Source organism: Lampetra planeri, chromosome 60 (genome assembly GCF_965212315.1).
Source record: "Lampetra planeri chromosome 60, kcLamPlan1.2.h2, whole genome shotgun sequence".
NCBI lineage: Eukaryota > Metazoa > Chordata > Hyperoartia > Petromyzontiformes > Petromyzontidae > Lampetra > Lampetra planeri.
The window spans coordinates 3,382,866-3,399,237 of NC_136166.1; the positions used below are offsets into that span (position 1 = coordinate 3,382,866).

The 16,372-nt window shown below is 44.9% G+C and overlaps 1 protein-coding gene across 2 annotated transcripts in view; it reads left to right on the top strand.

The window, feature by feature from the left end:
- Window positions 1–16,372, top strand: part of LOC144736273 (tumor necrosis factor receptor superfamily member 14-like) — a 33,316-nt gene that overhangs the window by 15,212 nt on the left and 1,732 nt on the right. The window contains exons 3-5 of one of the 2 annotated variants that reach the window (XM_078618900.1): window positions 6,378–6,471; window positions 14,938–15,060; window positions 15,920–16,072. In XM_078618900.1, the coding sequence (XP_078475026.1) occupies window positions 6,378–6,471; window positions 14,938–15,060; window positions 15,920–16,072 (370 nt within the window). The remainder of the gene's footprint in view (window positions 1–6,377; window positions 6,472–14,937; window positions 15,061–15,919; window positions 16,073–16,372) is intronic. The other variant, XM_078618901.1, reaches the window with a different exon arrangement.

Below are 16,372 nucleotides of genomic sequence, written 5' to 3' on the forward strand. Positions count from 1 at the left end.
TTGGAAGGATGCCCTGGTGGTCCCCCTCTTTAAGGAGGGGGGCCGCACAGACTGTAACAACTACAGGGGCATCTCACTCCTCAGTGTGCCGGGAAAGGTCCTGGCAAGGATTATTCAACATCGCCTTGCTAGGCACGCTGAGGAGAGGCTTACAGAGCCCCAATGCAGTTTTAGGCCTCACCACATCGGCAGTGGAGTGACGAAGGGCTGCAAACAATTAACTTCCTCTTAGCATGTTTTTTTCTCCAGACACTTTAAATTTGGAAGACATGAGTAATCAGATGAATTGCACATTCATCCTCACAGCAGTTATTGATTATGACAATATACTGTATATATATTTATTTACTTAACTTGCATTGTTAAGTAGCTTATTAAAAAAAAACATTTCACATTCAATGTCCCAGACCAAAACCAGTCTTTCGCTGTTGGCAAAATCACACTGGTTGTGTATCCTCAGAATTGTTTAGAGGAAGGTAATTGGTCTTTATTTTTTGTTAACAGCACTTCATAAAATGTGTCTGTCTACAAGGAATGTACAAAAACGTGTCTGGCACATTCCAAATGTAATTATAATAATCGTAAATAATTAATAAGACCTTGCTCAATCCACTGCTGTATGAAGGCATTCCCACACCGGGTCACATATTGCCAGCACTGTATGACCATACTTCACCATGTAAGTCAGTGTGGGTTCGTGAAGTATCCAGGACCAGATCGGATTTCGCTTGCCACTGATGTTATCTCCGGCCAGATTTTGGACTTGGAATGCCAAGTTAAGAGTGCAGGGCACCAACCACTGCACCACTGCTCCCCCTACCACTCTATAATTACAATTTTTGGTAAAAAATCTTCTTATTTAGTCTAATGTAAATGTCTTAGAGGATTATATTACGTCCACACTTAATCACTATCTACCACTGCAATCAAAAGGTATCTTGTAACCGATTGAATCGCTGATTGCATTGTCAGTGATTCATTAATATAAACTTTTTAGAATCACTTATAATTCTGGCAACTGTAACGTGATTATTGCACTTTATTGTAAATCACATATTGCCCCCTATAATTAAAATACTATTTCGTCTTATCTTTTTTATATGTTGCTTTGCGGTAGATTTAATTTGTGTTGCTTCTATCATCTATATGTTTAGATTTACACTGGTCTGTGCTTGCATGGGCGGCCACCGAGCATTGAACAAGTGCTGTAGGCTGCTGCGAGGCAACATTTTCAACAGGATGCAGCACTGTACAACAACAATCCATTGTTGTAGTGTACTCTGCGCCAACATATGTGCTCCCGTCATCGCCGACCTGCACTGGCCAGCATGGTGAATTATGGACAAACAACAACCTCTGGCATTGGGAGGGCTTCATCCAGCAGTGGATTGACTAAAGTGCTGTCCATGTCTCATATACTCTTAGTTTTTTTCGGTAAAGTCACGTAGGTAAAAAATAAATAATAAAAATAAATAATACAAATAATAGAAGAAATAATAGAAATAAAATAATAAATCACGACGTTTCGGAGGCAACACAAGCGTCCGTCTTTAGGTGGAACAGTCACAGCACGATTGCTGTATCAAGTAAAGAGAAATCCCAAGAGACCCGACCTTGTATATATGGTTGAGGGGTGGAGGAGCCAGGGTAGGCCCCTGGAGAGGAGTTTGTACATATACTATTAAACAAAAACCACCTTTACAGTAAAGGCTCTTGCCTCAGTGGTCCAGCATCTGCTGACTTAATTAAGGTTGCAGTTATTGTGACCTGCATTTTAAGCTCGATGATATGGGTCATTGTTACAAGATTGTCCAAACCTGAAGGTGAAGAATTTATATTTGGAATGAATTGTGCGGGGAGAAATTTTCTCGGGATAGATTTTGTTCACCTCTTGGTGATTTTTAGCCGTGACACCAAGGTGAATTTCATTGCCCTTTCTCAAAGAGCAATGCTAGAATTCTGGTATGTTCACACACTGTCTTTCCATTAATCATGAGAATGCACTTATTTGAATCAAAATGCAATCATATAAGGTGAGTAACTTTGACCTTTTTTTCAAAATGGAATTGTTTCTGTTCAATGGCCAATACTGGTACCATGTGCTGTGATTTACAGATTTTTTTTTTACATTACCATCCTGATTATAACTGAATGGATATATCTTCTTAGGTTTTTTTCGGTAAAGTCACGTAGAAAGTAAAATAAAATAAAAAACAAAAATCACGACGTTTCGGAGGCAACACAAGTCTCCGTCATCAGGTGGGACCGTCACAGTCAGATTAGCTGTATCAAGTGAGGCAATTATTCAAGATGTAATCCCTTAAAAGCGAGTTGAGGGGGGAGGGAGAGGGAGGGGGGAGCTCATCAGACTATGGTAGCCAATGAAAGGAACGTATCGGGAGGGAGGGGGGGCGAGGCCAAAAGGGTGGGCGATGGACGTCGAAGCGCTTGTGCGCCAGCGGCCAATTACTGCACACGCCAACACAATGGAGCGATTGTGCGCAAGCGACCAGCCACTGCACCCGCCAACACAATGGGCAGAGAGGAGGAGGGGAGGTCTAATACACATGATAGACAAAAGAACGAAAATGATGATGGGTACAAACTTAGGGGGAGCTCATCAGACTATGGTAGCCAATGAATGGAACGTATCGGGAGGGAGGGGGGGGCGGGGGGGGGGGCGAGGCCAAAAGGGTGGGGGACGGACGTGGAAGCGCTTGTGCGCAAGCGGCCAATTACTGCACACGCCAACACAATGGAGAGAGAGGGGGAGGGGGGGTCTGATACACATGATAGACAAAAGAACGAAAATGTCCATGTTTATACCAATGCTGGCTGAACAATGAAGAGAGTACTGTTAAAATAACTGGGGATGTTAACACTCGGTAAAGTACAGTAAAATAGTGCCTGTCAGATAAGATGGTCCAAAAAAATTTGTGATTAAGTCTTTTTTGCGTGGTTGATAACATCTTTCCAATGATTACTAAGTTTGATTCATCAAATTCAGATTCACCATGGAAGTGGAGAAAGACGGTAAACTACCATTCTTGGATATTCTGTTTGAGAGGAGTCCTGACGGTTCCTTGGGACATTCTGTCTACAGAAAAGCCACCCACACAGACTCCTACTTGAAACCGGATTCCCACCACCACCCATCCCAAAAGAACTCTCTCATCAAAACGCTATACCACAGAGCACATGGCATTTCTGACAAACACCACCTGACCGGTGAATTAAGACATGTACATCGGGCCCTCAGGATGAACGGATACTCTGACCGTACTATCCGCCAAGCTGTCTCTCCCACCACACAGAAACAGCCACATGAAACTCCGACCAAAACCATCACGTTACCATACATAGCAGGCGTGACCAAAAAGATCTCCAAAATTCTAAACAAACATAAGATCCAAGTCCGATTCAGTACAGTGCATAAAATCCGTGATCTGATTCCATCCGTGAAGGATGTCGTTCCTGACTTACAGTATCCTGGAGTCTACAAATTGAGTTGCATTTGTGGTGATTGCTACATTGGAGAAACGAAACGTCATGTTTCTGATCGTGTCCGCGAGCACAAGTCAGATCTGAAACACGGCAGAACTGATTCTTCTGCGTGGCCGATCATTGCTACAACTCGGTGGGCTCTCATGAAATTGTCTTTTCCGAGACCAAGGTTCTCTGCAAACCTCCCGGCTACCATCAAAGGTTTGTACACGAAGCCATACAAATATACAAACACAGACATAATTTCAACCGTGATGATGGGTACAAACTTAGTAATCATTGGAAAGATGTTATCAACCACGCAAAAAAGACTTAATCACAAATTTTTTTGGACCATCTTATCTGACAGGCACTATTTTACTGTACTTTACCGAGTGTTAACATCCCCAGTTATTTTAACAGTACTCTCTTCATTGTTCAGCCAGCATTGGTATAAACATGGACATTTTCGTTCTTTTGTCTATCATGTGTATCAGACCCCCCCTCCCCCTCTCTCTCCATTGTGTTGGCGTGTGCAGTAATTGGCCGCTTGCGCACAAGCGCTTCCACGTCCGTCCCCCACCCTTTTGGCCTCGCCCCCCCCCCGCCCCCCCCCTCCCTCCCGATACGTTCCATTCATTGGCTACCATAGTCTGATGAGCTCCCCCTAAGTTTGTACCCATCATCATTTTCGTTCTTTTGTCTATCATGTGTATTAGACCTCCCCTCCTCCTCTCTGCCCATTGTGTTGGCGGGTGCAGTGGCTGGTCGCTTGCGCACAATCGCTCCATTGTGTTGGCGTGTGCAGTAATTGGCCGCTGGCGCACAAGCGCTTCCACGTCCATCGCCCACCCTTTTGGCCTCGCCCCCCCTCCCTCCCGATACGTTCCTTTCATTGGCTACCATAGTCTGATGAGCTCCCCCCTCCCTCTCCCTCCCCCCTCAACTCGCTTTTAAGGGATTACATCTTGAATCATTGCCTCACTTGACACAGCTAATCTGACTGTGACGGTCCCACCTGATGACGGAGACTTGTGTTGCCTCCGAAACGTCGTGATTTTTTGTTTTTTATTTTATTTTACTTTCTACGTGACTTTACCGAAAAAACCTAAGAAGATGATTCCTTGCAGTCACGAAAGCTTCAAATCTAGAATGAATGGATATAATATGCTATGTACAGCTTATTACCGATAAAAACGCATTCCCTGCATGCAAAAGCTTTTAATAAAGCATATATAAAGGATGGATACAATTTTATCCTGTTCATGAGGAATTTAGATATTTTTTTTATACATAAAAATATTGTACTATCAGCAGCGTTGCTGTAAGCTTTTCTTTTTATAGGCTTTGGACTTTACCATATTTTAATTGGCTTCGGTATGACAGGCAATTCCGGTTTGGCCTCATATTTTCACGGACTCCTTAATCCCTACACTATAATTTCCACTCTTGCAATGTTGCATGGCACCAGCATGCAACACTATAGTGTGATACCGTTCTGATAAAGTCAAGCATGTCGTGTGTGTGTATGTGCATCACAAGCAGAGTGTGATTAGCGTCACGTAAGGCGGCCAGAAGGTAGCAGACTCCCTGGGAAACGTTATGAAAATAGCGCGGTAATCTCCACGGGGTTTCTCTTCAGCAATGGTGGGAGATTGTGCAACACGAGGTAAATCTGAACAGTACGGACAGTATTCCTGCATTGTGAAGATTGTGTTGTTCCAATGCAGGAAAACTGGCTTTCTGATGTGTTGTCCGGCATCTAAATTATTACCTCTGGCCCGGTACGGGGATTTAACCCATAACCTTGACGGTAGTATTTTCACCTCTGAGATCCAATAAATCAGGACTTATCATGGGAAGAACATGTTTACAATAGCAGAAGAGACCAGAACTACATTGCCTTGAATGGTGTATTTTCACTGCTGACAGTAACGGGGACTTTTAATGTCCTGGGGAGACTTAGAGATTTCCCAGGACAGCAGCTACCTGGAAAAGAGGGCTATCCTGGGAAAACCAGGCAAGGTGGAAACCCTATAAGGCGGCACAAAAAACACCATTGAGCTATACAGCACACTCGTGAAAAGCTATGCAAGAAGGACCCTGTGTTTCTAAACAAGTATCTTCTGCTGCTGTAGTTGATCACATTAAACAGCCTTGATAGGAGTGCATTGATTGGGCTGTTTATTTCACAATAGTGGCATTGCCATGCTATTGATAAACCGTCACCGACGGAGAAACGATGTGCTTATTGTTGTGTCCTCGTAGCATAATCCTGGAACAGTCTGGCATTTCATCTCCAGTTAATGTCTGCTCTTCCTAAGCTGATTTGTTTTTTAAGATAAACTGAATTCTTTGTAAAGGTTGAACGCAATATGTGTCTGACATCGTATTGTTGCTGTTATCCCTGCTGCTGTGCTAACTACATCTCTGAAATTTTCTCCATACCTCGCAGAGCTCTTGACTGGAAGTCAAAACATTACGTCATGCTGTAACATGCTGTTAATCCTCCTGATGACCTAATCGTAATTTAATAATTTAAGGCTTTTATCAACTACTGGATGATGGTTGCTCTATTTCAGTGTTGATTTTACCATATTTTACCATGCTAGTGGGGGCAGGTTTGTGAAGGGGGGGGGGCAGGGAGCACCTGTGACCGGTTCGGATATCACTCAACGCTGATGTTAGCTATGGTCAGGAATCAAACTCTAATCGCTGGGCTCATAACATACCGCGTGAACCACCATGTGCAGTGTGTGGCAGCTTGAGCAGCATGTGGTAATTACAGAAAGCTGCGCTGTGGCAGGGGAAGGGGTAGTGAGCACTGGGGCTTGTATAAACACTGCCCTAGGTGGTGATGGGATCGCTGTGATTTGTCTGGCTTGGGCGGACAGGTGTGCGCGATGCCAGAGAGCCACGTGGAGGAGCCCATGGACTGCTGTGAAGCGTGGGATCATGGGAGCCGAGGGTGCCTCCTCTGTGCTGCAGGTTTGTCCGAAACTGTGGAAAGCTGCATAAGTTACTGGATTGGGATTACACGTGGCTTTCCTCGCCCCCTACTGGCAGGCTAATGCCCATTTTCTGGCCTGGTGCGGAGTCACTGTGTGCCACACAGGGATAACTGTGTGGCACACAGATGAGATGCGCTCTTAGTCGTCCCACCGTAAAGGGCGTGATATCAAACGCATATCGTAACGTTAAATCATCCTTGCCTCCCCGGCTCAAAGATGGCAAAAATTATCAGTGCAATAAAACGTCGCATGTCCAACTATCACGTATCCACCCTGACCAATTAATCACCCACACCCAGTGCAGTATTTGCACATGGTGTAGCTCATTTTCTATAAATGTTAACATATCCAACCTTACTTTTTTGGTTCTTTCGGTAAAGTCACGTAGGAAGAAAATAAATTAAATAATAGACTACGACGCTTCGATTGCAACACAAGCAATCATCATCATCAGGTACGAATGAATGAGAAAAACAAACCTAGTAAACTCAGAAATATAATGCAATACAACACAGAGAGTCGGCTAACATAACAGTCAACACCCCACCTGGTTGATTGCGTTCTTCCAAAGAGTGCTAAATTTGAGAGAGAGACAAAACACAGACACGGAGACACATAAGACAGACACATAAGCAGAGAGAGACACACACATAGGCACACAGAGAAACGACGCCTCTGTGTCGAGGCCTTAAATAGAGAGAGAGGGGGGCATAGAGAGAGGGGGGCAGAGAGAGAGGGGGGCAGAGAGAGAGGGGGGCAGAGAGAGAGGGGGGCAGAGAGAGAGGGGGGCAGAGAGAGAGGGGGGAGTAGAGAAATTAGCATGTCAGTGAGAGATTTGGAGCTTTCGTGGCTGCAGGAATTACTATAGAGACAACACAGAGACACAGAGACAAAACAAACTCAATAAAACAAAGTTAGTAAAATTTGGAAATGCAATGCAACACAGAGTCGGTCAACACACAATTAACGCATAGCCTAGTTAATTACGTTCTTCCAAAGATTGCTAAATTAGAAGTTAAGTGTTAAATTTGAGAGAGAGACAAATCATAGACACGGAGACACAAAGACAGACACAATCAGAGAGAGACAACACAGAGACACAGAGAGCAAGAAAACAAACTTAAATCCTCCCCGTAGAGGTGGTTTAAACTTGATTTGGAGCTTTCGTGACTGCAGGAATTACTTTTTGGTTTTAACATTTCATTGTACAGGCAGTCCTCGACTTGCGAACACACATACGAACCAGCTTCCATGAAATATAAAAAATATAGAAAAAACATTGACTTAAAACGCGAACTCGAAATTGCAAACTGAACCGCGGAACTATATTGGTCAGAGCAGCAATCGTCCGTGAGGTGTAATGAGTCGGCCTCGTGCTAGGAGCGTTTGCGTGTGTGTGCGTGCGGACATGTGTGTATGTGTGTGAAAGTGTGATTGTGTGGGGAGCGGTAGTGTAGCGGTTAGTGCACAGCGCTACGAAAGTGGTGACCCGAGTGTGATTCTTGCTCACGGCCAACACCAGTACCTGGTGTGTAAACATCATCACTGGGGAGACAAAAGTGTTGGCCACCCACCCTCTCGTGTGCTGCACTGGCCTTCGTAAGTGCTACTTGCTAACAGCACTTGCTCCTACAGTCTGTTAAGACTATACAGGGGTCTTTGTCTTTATGTGCACGTATGTGTGGGGGGAGAGGTACCTGGTGCAGGGTGTAAATCGCCACTGGGGAGACAAAGGCAGCTGGGCATGGCGGGAGCCACTCACCCCCTCGTGTGCTGTGCCAGCCGCTGCTTGCTAACATCACTTACCCCAATAACCTGTTAAGGCTACACCGGGGATCGTTGTGTGTGTGTCTTTGTGTGTCTGTGTGCGCCCGTGCCCCGTGGGTGTGTATGCGCGTACAATTGCGGTGACTCATTGCCCCCCTTCTGGCTACAAGCTAGCATCAGTACTCAATGTATGTGAAAATAAAACTGTTATTTTGCCTTTTTATGTTATTGTATTTAATGTTTTATTTACTTTTCAGTATTTTTAGTGTTACATGCAGATGTACACTATTTCTTCTCAATTACGAGTTTAACAATGCCTCTCTTTTTGTTGAACTGTAACACATTCCATAACACTGACCGTATGGGCATTTAAATACAGTTCATTATTGTGTTCCGACTTACGAACCATTCGACTTGCAAACGGGTCTCAGGAACGAATTAGGTTCGTAACCCGAGGACTGCCGGTATACCTTAACAACTATCACTAGAAACCGGTGTTTTTTTACCCAGTGTTATTCCGACTGTGTCATTCGCATCATATCTTGGAGCAAAGAATACTTTTGGAGCTCATCGCCTTTACCAAGCCACAATGACTCAACGTGGTAAAGTATGGTCAAATAAATCTCATGACCCACCGGACGTGGAGAAGCACATTTCAAGCAGTCGATTGACCAGTGGACTGCACAGGCATGTTCAGGCTGCAACAGCAAAACTGTGTAGACTGCTAGGAACTTGGTCGTAGGTGAGAGCCGCAGTGCTGAATGAGGAACGTTATGTTTTGTTACAAGCGAGGCATGTACAGATAATAACTTGGTACGTATGGCGTTTCCCCCATTCCTATTGCACAGTGCTGTTACGATGGTGCTTTGATCCACGTGGATGGAATCTGTCAGTAGGGGGAGGATGTTGCCCTGCAGTTTTAACCCAGTTTATTAACTTGCAGGTATCTTCTTTGTTCTTTTGGTAAAGTCACGTAGAAGGGAAATAATAAAATAATACAAATAAAACATAATAAAATAATTCTCACGACGTTTCGGCCACAACGCAAGCAGCCGGCTGCTTGCGGCTGCTTGCGTTGTGGCCGAAACGTCGTGAGAATTATTTGTATTTGTATTTTTTTATTATTTCCCTTCTACGTGACTTTACCGAAAGAACCAAGAAGATGAATCCCTGCAGTCACGAAAGCTTTAAATCGAAATTTAACTTGCAGGTAATTCTTTCAATTTTGGCAAATTTGGAACGTGACGCCTGCACGCACGGCCCACTCTTTATCGAACAGCGTTGTGGGATTTTTAATGTCTGCTTTGCAGTATGTGGCATATATTTACGACGGTGCTACTCAATATGCATTTGGGAAAGTGAAGTTTTAGGTTTTTGAGATCTCTCCCTCTGAATTTGTTACTTTTGGTGTAGAAGTCAACAGTTGAGAATCCCACTCCACTGTTCATATTTACAGGTTGCTCAGGATCCCCTCTCTTCTTCTTCTCTGTATCTGTGCCTCTACACCATTACTCTGTTTATTGACTGATGAATTGTTCGGCTCTGTATCGTGTCTGGTAAATATTGACGGATTGTCTCTAAACTCGCAGTGGCTTCAGGCTAACAGCAAACGATAAAACCAGGAGGTGTGACCTTGGAAATAACGAATGTGACTTTTGGATGGCACCCCTAATATTCATGGTTATTATACCAGTAGTATTAATTAGGTTGGCCGCTAGGCTCGAACCACGAACCTCTGCAACAAGCGACTAACGTGCTATTGCTCGTCCGTGTTTCGGCCCAATGTCAAACCTCCCAGCTATTCTCGTCGTTTCAGTCATAAATTCATCGTCTTGTTCTTAGCGTCTCCTTTAAATTGTTTCGTGGTTTTTTCCATCTTGTTTTGTGTGGTTTGGTGATGTTATATGTTACATGAGCATGGCTTTTGCACAGAATGGGCAGACAAACCGCACACGCTTGATTTGAAGCATGTATTTTGAGTATTAAAAATCGACTTTAATCAATAAATTGTTAATTCGTTACATGCCCGACTAGTCCACTGACCTTGCAATCGTAAGAGCAACGTTTCAAATGCCGGGAGTCTGACACCCAAGCCTGCCATGGGATACTGGCGCCTGCCATGGGAATGCAGAATTTCTACCTCTGGCTCTAGACTGCCAGCACAGCTGAATGCCAATGAGAAATGATTAACTCCTGACGAAATTCCCACAAGGCGACAATTGGCATGCAGATAGGCAGTGATGAATTTTCTTATTTTAAACCAGCGCAGTTCTGTGTAAATGCTTTGGCATTCGTTGCCAGCTAGTAACAGGATAAATTTAGACTTGGAGCCCACCGGGCATGAGGCTGAAGGTGACTTGTCATGTATTTATGGATGGAGAGAAAGTGAGCTCCAGTCGTTGAGGAGCCAGTCACTGTTTAAAAAGCCTTCTCCTGTTTCTTGAGTCTGTAAATACTTGCAACTTGTGCAGGGCATTTGATGTTTGTGCTTGAAATTATTGTAGCCGCCCGAGGTCTCAAGTAATTGCACGAGTACCAGCGGATGGCGAGGTGCGTGTGGCAGTGGCATTTCCGTGACTGTGTTCCCTGGACACGCTGACAGCCAATGCAATCTTTTGTAAATGTGCCTCAAAAAATACAAAATCGCCTCCTAAGTGGGACACTTCTACCGCGCGGCAGTAGTTTTGTACACTACACTTGCAATCCAGAGGTCGCCAGTTCAACCCACCGGCACGGCAGGTTGAACGATGTTCAAGTTTCTTAACTCTTTCCCGCCTCTGTCCACTCAGCAGTATAAGTGGGTTAAGCCACAGTTGGTCGATCGACAGCTCACATGTGGGTGGGGTAAAGTGTGGGTACTCCCACATATTCCAAGATGTCCGGCCAATGTGAAAGTCAAAGTAAACAACCCTATAGAGGGGCTCTCTAGACCTCCATCTAGTGGTAAGGCCCTTCTGCCAACCTTTGGCATAAGAAAGCAAATTGCATGGCTGCACCTTTACCTTTTACCTACCAGACAGGACACTTGTGGTTTTGACTCCAGCGTGCATTCACAATGGTAATTGTTTTCGAGTGTGAGGTGGCTTTCTGTCGATTATATCCCAACAGTTCTGCCTTAGGCATTCACCATAGAACGATTCCTCCTCCTTGCCATCCAGTAAACATTAATGAGTTGGAGTCGCAGGGGTCATGTGAACTCAATATTGATCATGAATTCACAGCCCTTTGTTCCATTTTCGATGTAGGCTTTCCATGGCGTATCGCTCGTCGGTCTTATTTAACCATATTTCACCATTTTGGTCAGTCTGGCTTAGTTCGATTTGCGGTGCTTAGGACATATTCTGAAAGCACTGGCCGCTGATGTTTGCCGTGGCTGTGAGTCGAACTCAGGTGGCCAGGTTCATAGCACAGTGCGCTAACTGCTGTGCCACCACTTCACCCACATGATACAACGTACATTAATTTAAAAAAATTCATTCTCACGTGTACAATTCGGCATGTACAATTCGGCATATTGAACTTCTTTTCGCACCATACGTAGCCAACCGTTCTATTTGGAGGTGTGAGGGATATGTATAGTAAGCATATTAATCGATTTAATATGACAAGTTACTATACGCATGCTACGGGATTAGTAAATGTCCCTATGACATTATCATGACTAGCAGAGCATGACGTCGTGGCATGCACAGAACTGGAAGATAACTTATCGGAAATACTTTGGACTCACTTCAGTAGACATCTCACACCCAACGCCAGATGTGCTCCCTAAATCATGTTGGTATCTAGCATTGCATATATTTTAGACCCCAAAATGTGTATTAATAATGGGTGCCATATATTCATCCCAGAAAGCTTCACTGAGTCTCAGGACCTTTTTAGGATCTTGCATTGGGATTTTTGCCCAAATGTTATTCACGAGGAGATGAATATAGCAATGAGAAGGCGGCACAATAAAGTTTGGACTGAAATCATCTGCCTCATCTGTATGGGAGTGTTTCCCCCTCACACGCGTGGATTTTTTTCTGGGTTTCCGGTTTTACCCCCACATTTAGAAACATGCGTTTAGAGTGTTTGGCTGCTATAAATTTCCACATCAAAAGCCACTTGGTTGAGCTATCAATTGTGGCCAGGTTGCGTCTGAAAAAGAGATATAGCTCAGTGGGCCTTACCTGGTAATATAAAAATAGTTTATACTTCCTATTGTCTGCGGTTCCTCAGCGATTGTGAGATGCAATTCATATGAATGATGACGCGATATCTCATCTTATTGATATTTATATGGCGCCTTTGCCAAGGCCTTTACCAAGGTGCTTTACAGCAATTATAAAATTGTACGTAGCATGATAATGATTTGAAATGAAGAAATGGTTTATTTTAAGTAGTAGTGGCATTTTAATGCCAGTAGCACAAGAGGGACTGATAAAGAGAGGTTGGGATAGGCCTGGTCATAGCTGGAGGGCAACAGAAAGCTGGGGGGCTGAAAAAGAATGAGGCATCATTGCATTGGGAAAACAAAGGGGGTCGGCGAGGGGCAGGAGCGAGGAAGGGGGCCACTGCGAGCGAGCCCTTTGCACCGCCGACGACATCCACGTCGCCCGTACATTGCAGCAGTGGAGTCCCGGCCGGGCCCGCAACGAGGAAGAAGACAGCGCTGACAGGGCTCGCTTGCCACGGCTCACTTATTATAATGTGGAAGGACACCAGAGTACTTGGAGAAAACCCACCACGTACAATGGATGACATTTGTCGGAGATGGAGCTACGAAGTTAGCTCATTTGCAGGGATGAGTGAATGATTGAGAGATGCCAGCAGCTTCGAGAGTCCTTCACCTGCCAGTGGATTGGTCAGTGCTGGTGGTGGTGATATTATGGTAGCTATTATATCTTGAACTTGATAATGAAAAGTAACACACCCATGTGCCATAAGAATAACGTCGTTTGTTACTCGTGCATACCGCTTGCTATGAAATTGTTACAAAACATGGTTATCAATGCAACAGTTTGAAAACTTTAAAGTGTGTGAAAAAGCATGGACAGATTGAGAGACGGAACGCATAGATTAGATAACACGCTGGTTAATCACATAATTTAAACTGGTAAGAAATTGGGTTTCGGCAGGATATTCCGCTAGAAGTGACGATGGCTGATGGTTATTATAGAGATGGAGTGGTAGCCAATAGTACGGGACGTGTCTGAGAGGTCGTCCATCCAGGAGACGGAGCGATGAAATTTGCTCGTGTGCAGCAGGTGCTGGCTTAGGGAATCCTTCATTTAGCAGTGGATTGACCGTAGCTCCTGATGATGTTGCTGTGACATGGGTGGGAATTTGGCGATGCAATAAAAACAACGGAATTGCTTTTTCCTTCCTGAGATGATCTACGGCACAATGTATCGTGGATTGAACCCGCGTGCTGTGCATGTGGAAAATGAGGTGTGCATCACATTGAGATTTTAGCTCAAACAGAGCCGAACAAATGCGTGGCATTGTTGTGAAACGAGGTTAATGGTAAAATGCACTCTCCTCTTGTCACACGTTTGGTTGACTTGGCAGCTTTGACTATGGCCATAACTCTGGAAGGTGACCCCCAGTTCTGGCCAGCCATGTACGAGTCTCTGTTAAACACGTCTGGCATGCGGCGCATCCAGACAGATACATTATACTGCCTATGGAGTAGTCAGTAGGGTTATAATTTTTCATCGCATGGGTTTGGGAATCCATTATATCCTCACACATAACATTGCCCCACCGTATTGTAGAGGAACAGAAACAAAATGGTTCTCCCGCTGCATAGAGTTTCGTGGTTGTGCTGTACGGCTCTCTGGTGCGTTTTCGGGTCATGAACGTGTTGGGGAAACGTCGGACATTGTACGGATCAACACGCACGACATTGTGTCAGCTTGTACAGTATGTTTTCCTATGACGCGGTAGTTGCATTCCTGAAGAAGACTGCGTAATGGAAAAATCGCGTTATAATCTATAATATAGGATAAAGCACAGTCTGCGATAAGACATGAGATGCGTATGTAGGCTGAACACAGACTGAGGCGTGTGGGTAGCATCTGGACGCATCCAGCAGCATCCCGCCATGTGATGCTACACCGAGGCAGCCATACAACCCCTTTTTCCTACTCGTGGGATGCAGTTCGGTTCACTCGATCGCGTTATATCCAATTCGCATCCGCATTATAAAAGATGTGTTCCCTAATACATTCATCACGTTATATCCAATTCGGGTTATGAAAACAACACTGCGTTCTCGGAAAACAGATGGTACGGGATGATCTCAATGAAACACATGCAAACGTGTTTATTCTGTCCCATGTCTCCTTTGGTAAAGAGACCTAATTCTGTCCCATGTCTCCTTTGGTAAAGAGACCTAATGTTACATTTCAATAATTAATATGCATAACGTTGGCAGTCCACTGCTGAAGGCCTCCTGATGCCGTGCTGGATATGGAGGTTGTTTGATCATATTTCACCACTATGGTCAGTGCGGGCTGGTGAAGCTGGAGGGAGTACAAAACAAGCGGAATTTGCTGCACTACCCTCGTTTTATAAATGGTGGTCACACATCTAAGCTTTCCAGTGCTCCATCTAGTCAAAGCCCATCCAGCAATGGTGGCATAAGGAATTACAGAGTTACACCTTTGTCTTGTACCGTATTGCTCTGCAGGCTGCTACAGCCAGGGCACCCACGCTGGCGACGCGGTGAGCTGCGCGCCCTGTGAATCGGGCTCCTTCACAAGCTTCCCCAACCTGCTCCTGCACTGCCTGCCCTGCACACACTGCCATGCTGGTGAGTGGGAATAGGTGAGCAATATTGTGGTACTGCGTAGGTTTTCGTGATTGTGCTGTACGGCTCTTGGTTATATTTTGGGGTTGTGCTGTGCATCATTTGACATGATGTCCAATGTTTTGCTCCACTTGCTGGGAGCTTTTTCAGGAGCTCAATGCAATTCATTTCAACAGAGCCTCACTGAATTTTATAACTGTATTTAATGAAGGTCCTGGGTGCGTACACTACAAAACATCAAGACATGGACTGTATAACTTTGCATTACCCTAAATATTAATTATAGGTGGTGAGTGGGTGAATGGCTGAGTCGGGGAGTGATTTGGTGGGTGAATGTATCTGCAATTCATCAACTCTCAGACAAAGCAATTGAATGGTTAAATCACTTAGAACTGAATTTCAAACCATTAATCTTCATTGGCCATACAAAATCATCATCATCATCATGGGGGTCCTGCATTGGCAATGCGCCCGCTATTGCAAGATCTCTGGGCCTATGCTATGGGCAGCAGAAGGCTACATCATATTTCATTGCTGTACTGGACTATGGTTCAAAGTCTCTGGTCCCTGCCTTCACCAAAGCATACTGACCAGCATGGAGAAGTGTGGTTTATTAACCCCCACGACTCACGCAGCACACGCAGCATGGAGAGGCTTTCGTCCAGCAGCAGGTTCTGGGTGAGGGCCTCTCTGCACTGTGCGGGTCGCGGTGGTCATTATTCAACACAGCTCTTTAAGTCAGACGGGTTCCCGTGCATTCTAGGTAATCTGGTCACGGCCGTGCGGGTTCACATGCTCGATTCAACGTGCCCACTGAACGCCCATCTGCATGCGTGCTTGTGTGCATGCGTGTGTGCCGCAGAGCGCGGCCTGGTGCTCGCACAGAACTGCACGCGCCGCTTGGACACGGTATGCACGTGCGAACCCCGCTCCTACTGCGCCGTCTTCACCGGTCACCACTGCGAGCTGTGCCTCAAGAACTGGACCTGCACGCGCGGCCAGGAGATCAAGCACGGTGAGCCTCGTGTCCACCAAGCAGAGTGCCGGTGGCACGTCTATCGTGTCTCGTTCTTCCTGTCTCATTTGAACCATCTCCCATTTTTGTTGTGGGTTATGAAGTTGTGAAGTTTTTAAGTTGTGACTGTAATGATGTCTTGTATTTTATTTTCGGTTGTTAGTGAAGGACACGTTACATAAATATTAAGATCCGGTGCGACAATAATGAACAAAAAAATTAAGATATTTTCCCAGGTAAAGCACATTGAACTACATAGCTCTTTTTCAGAAGCGACCTGGCCACAAATGATACTCAACG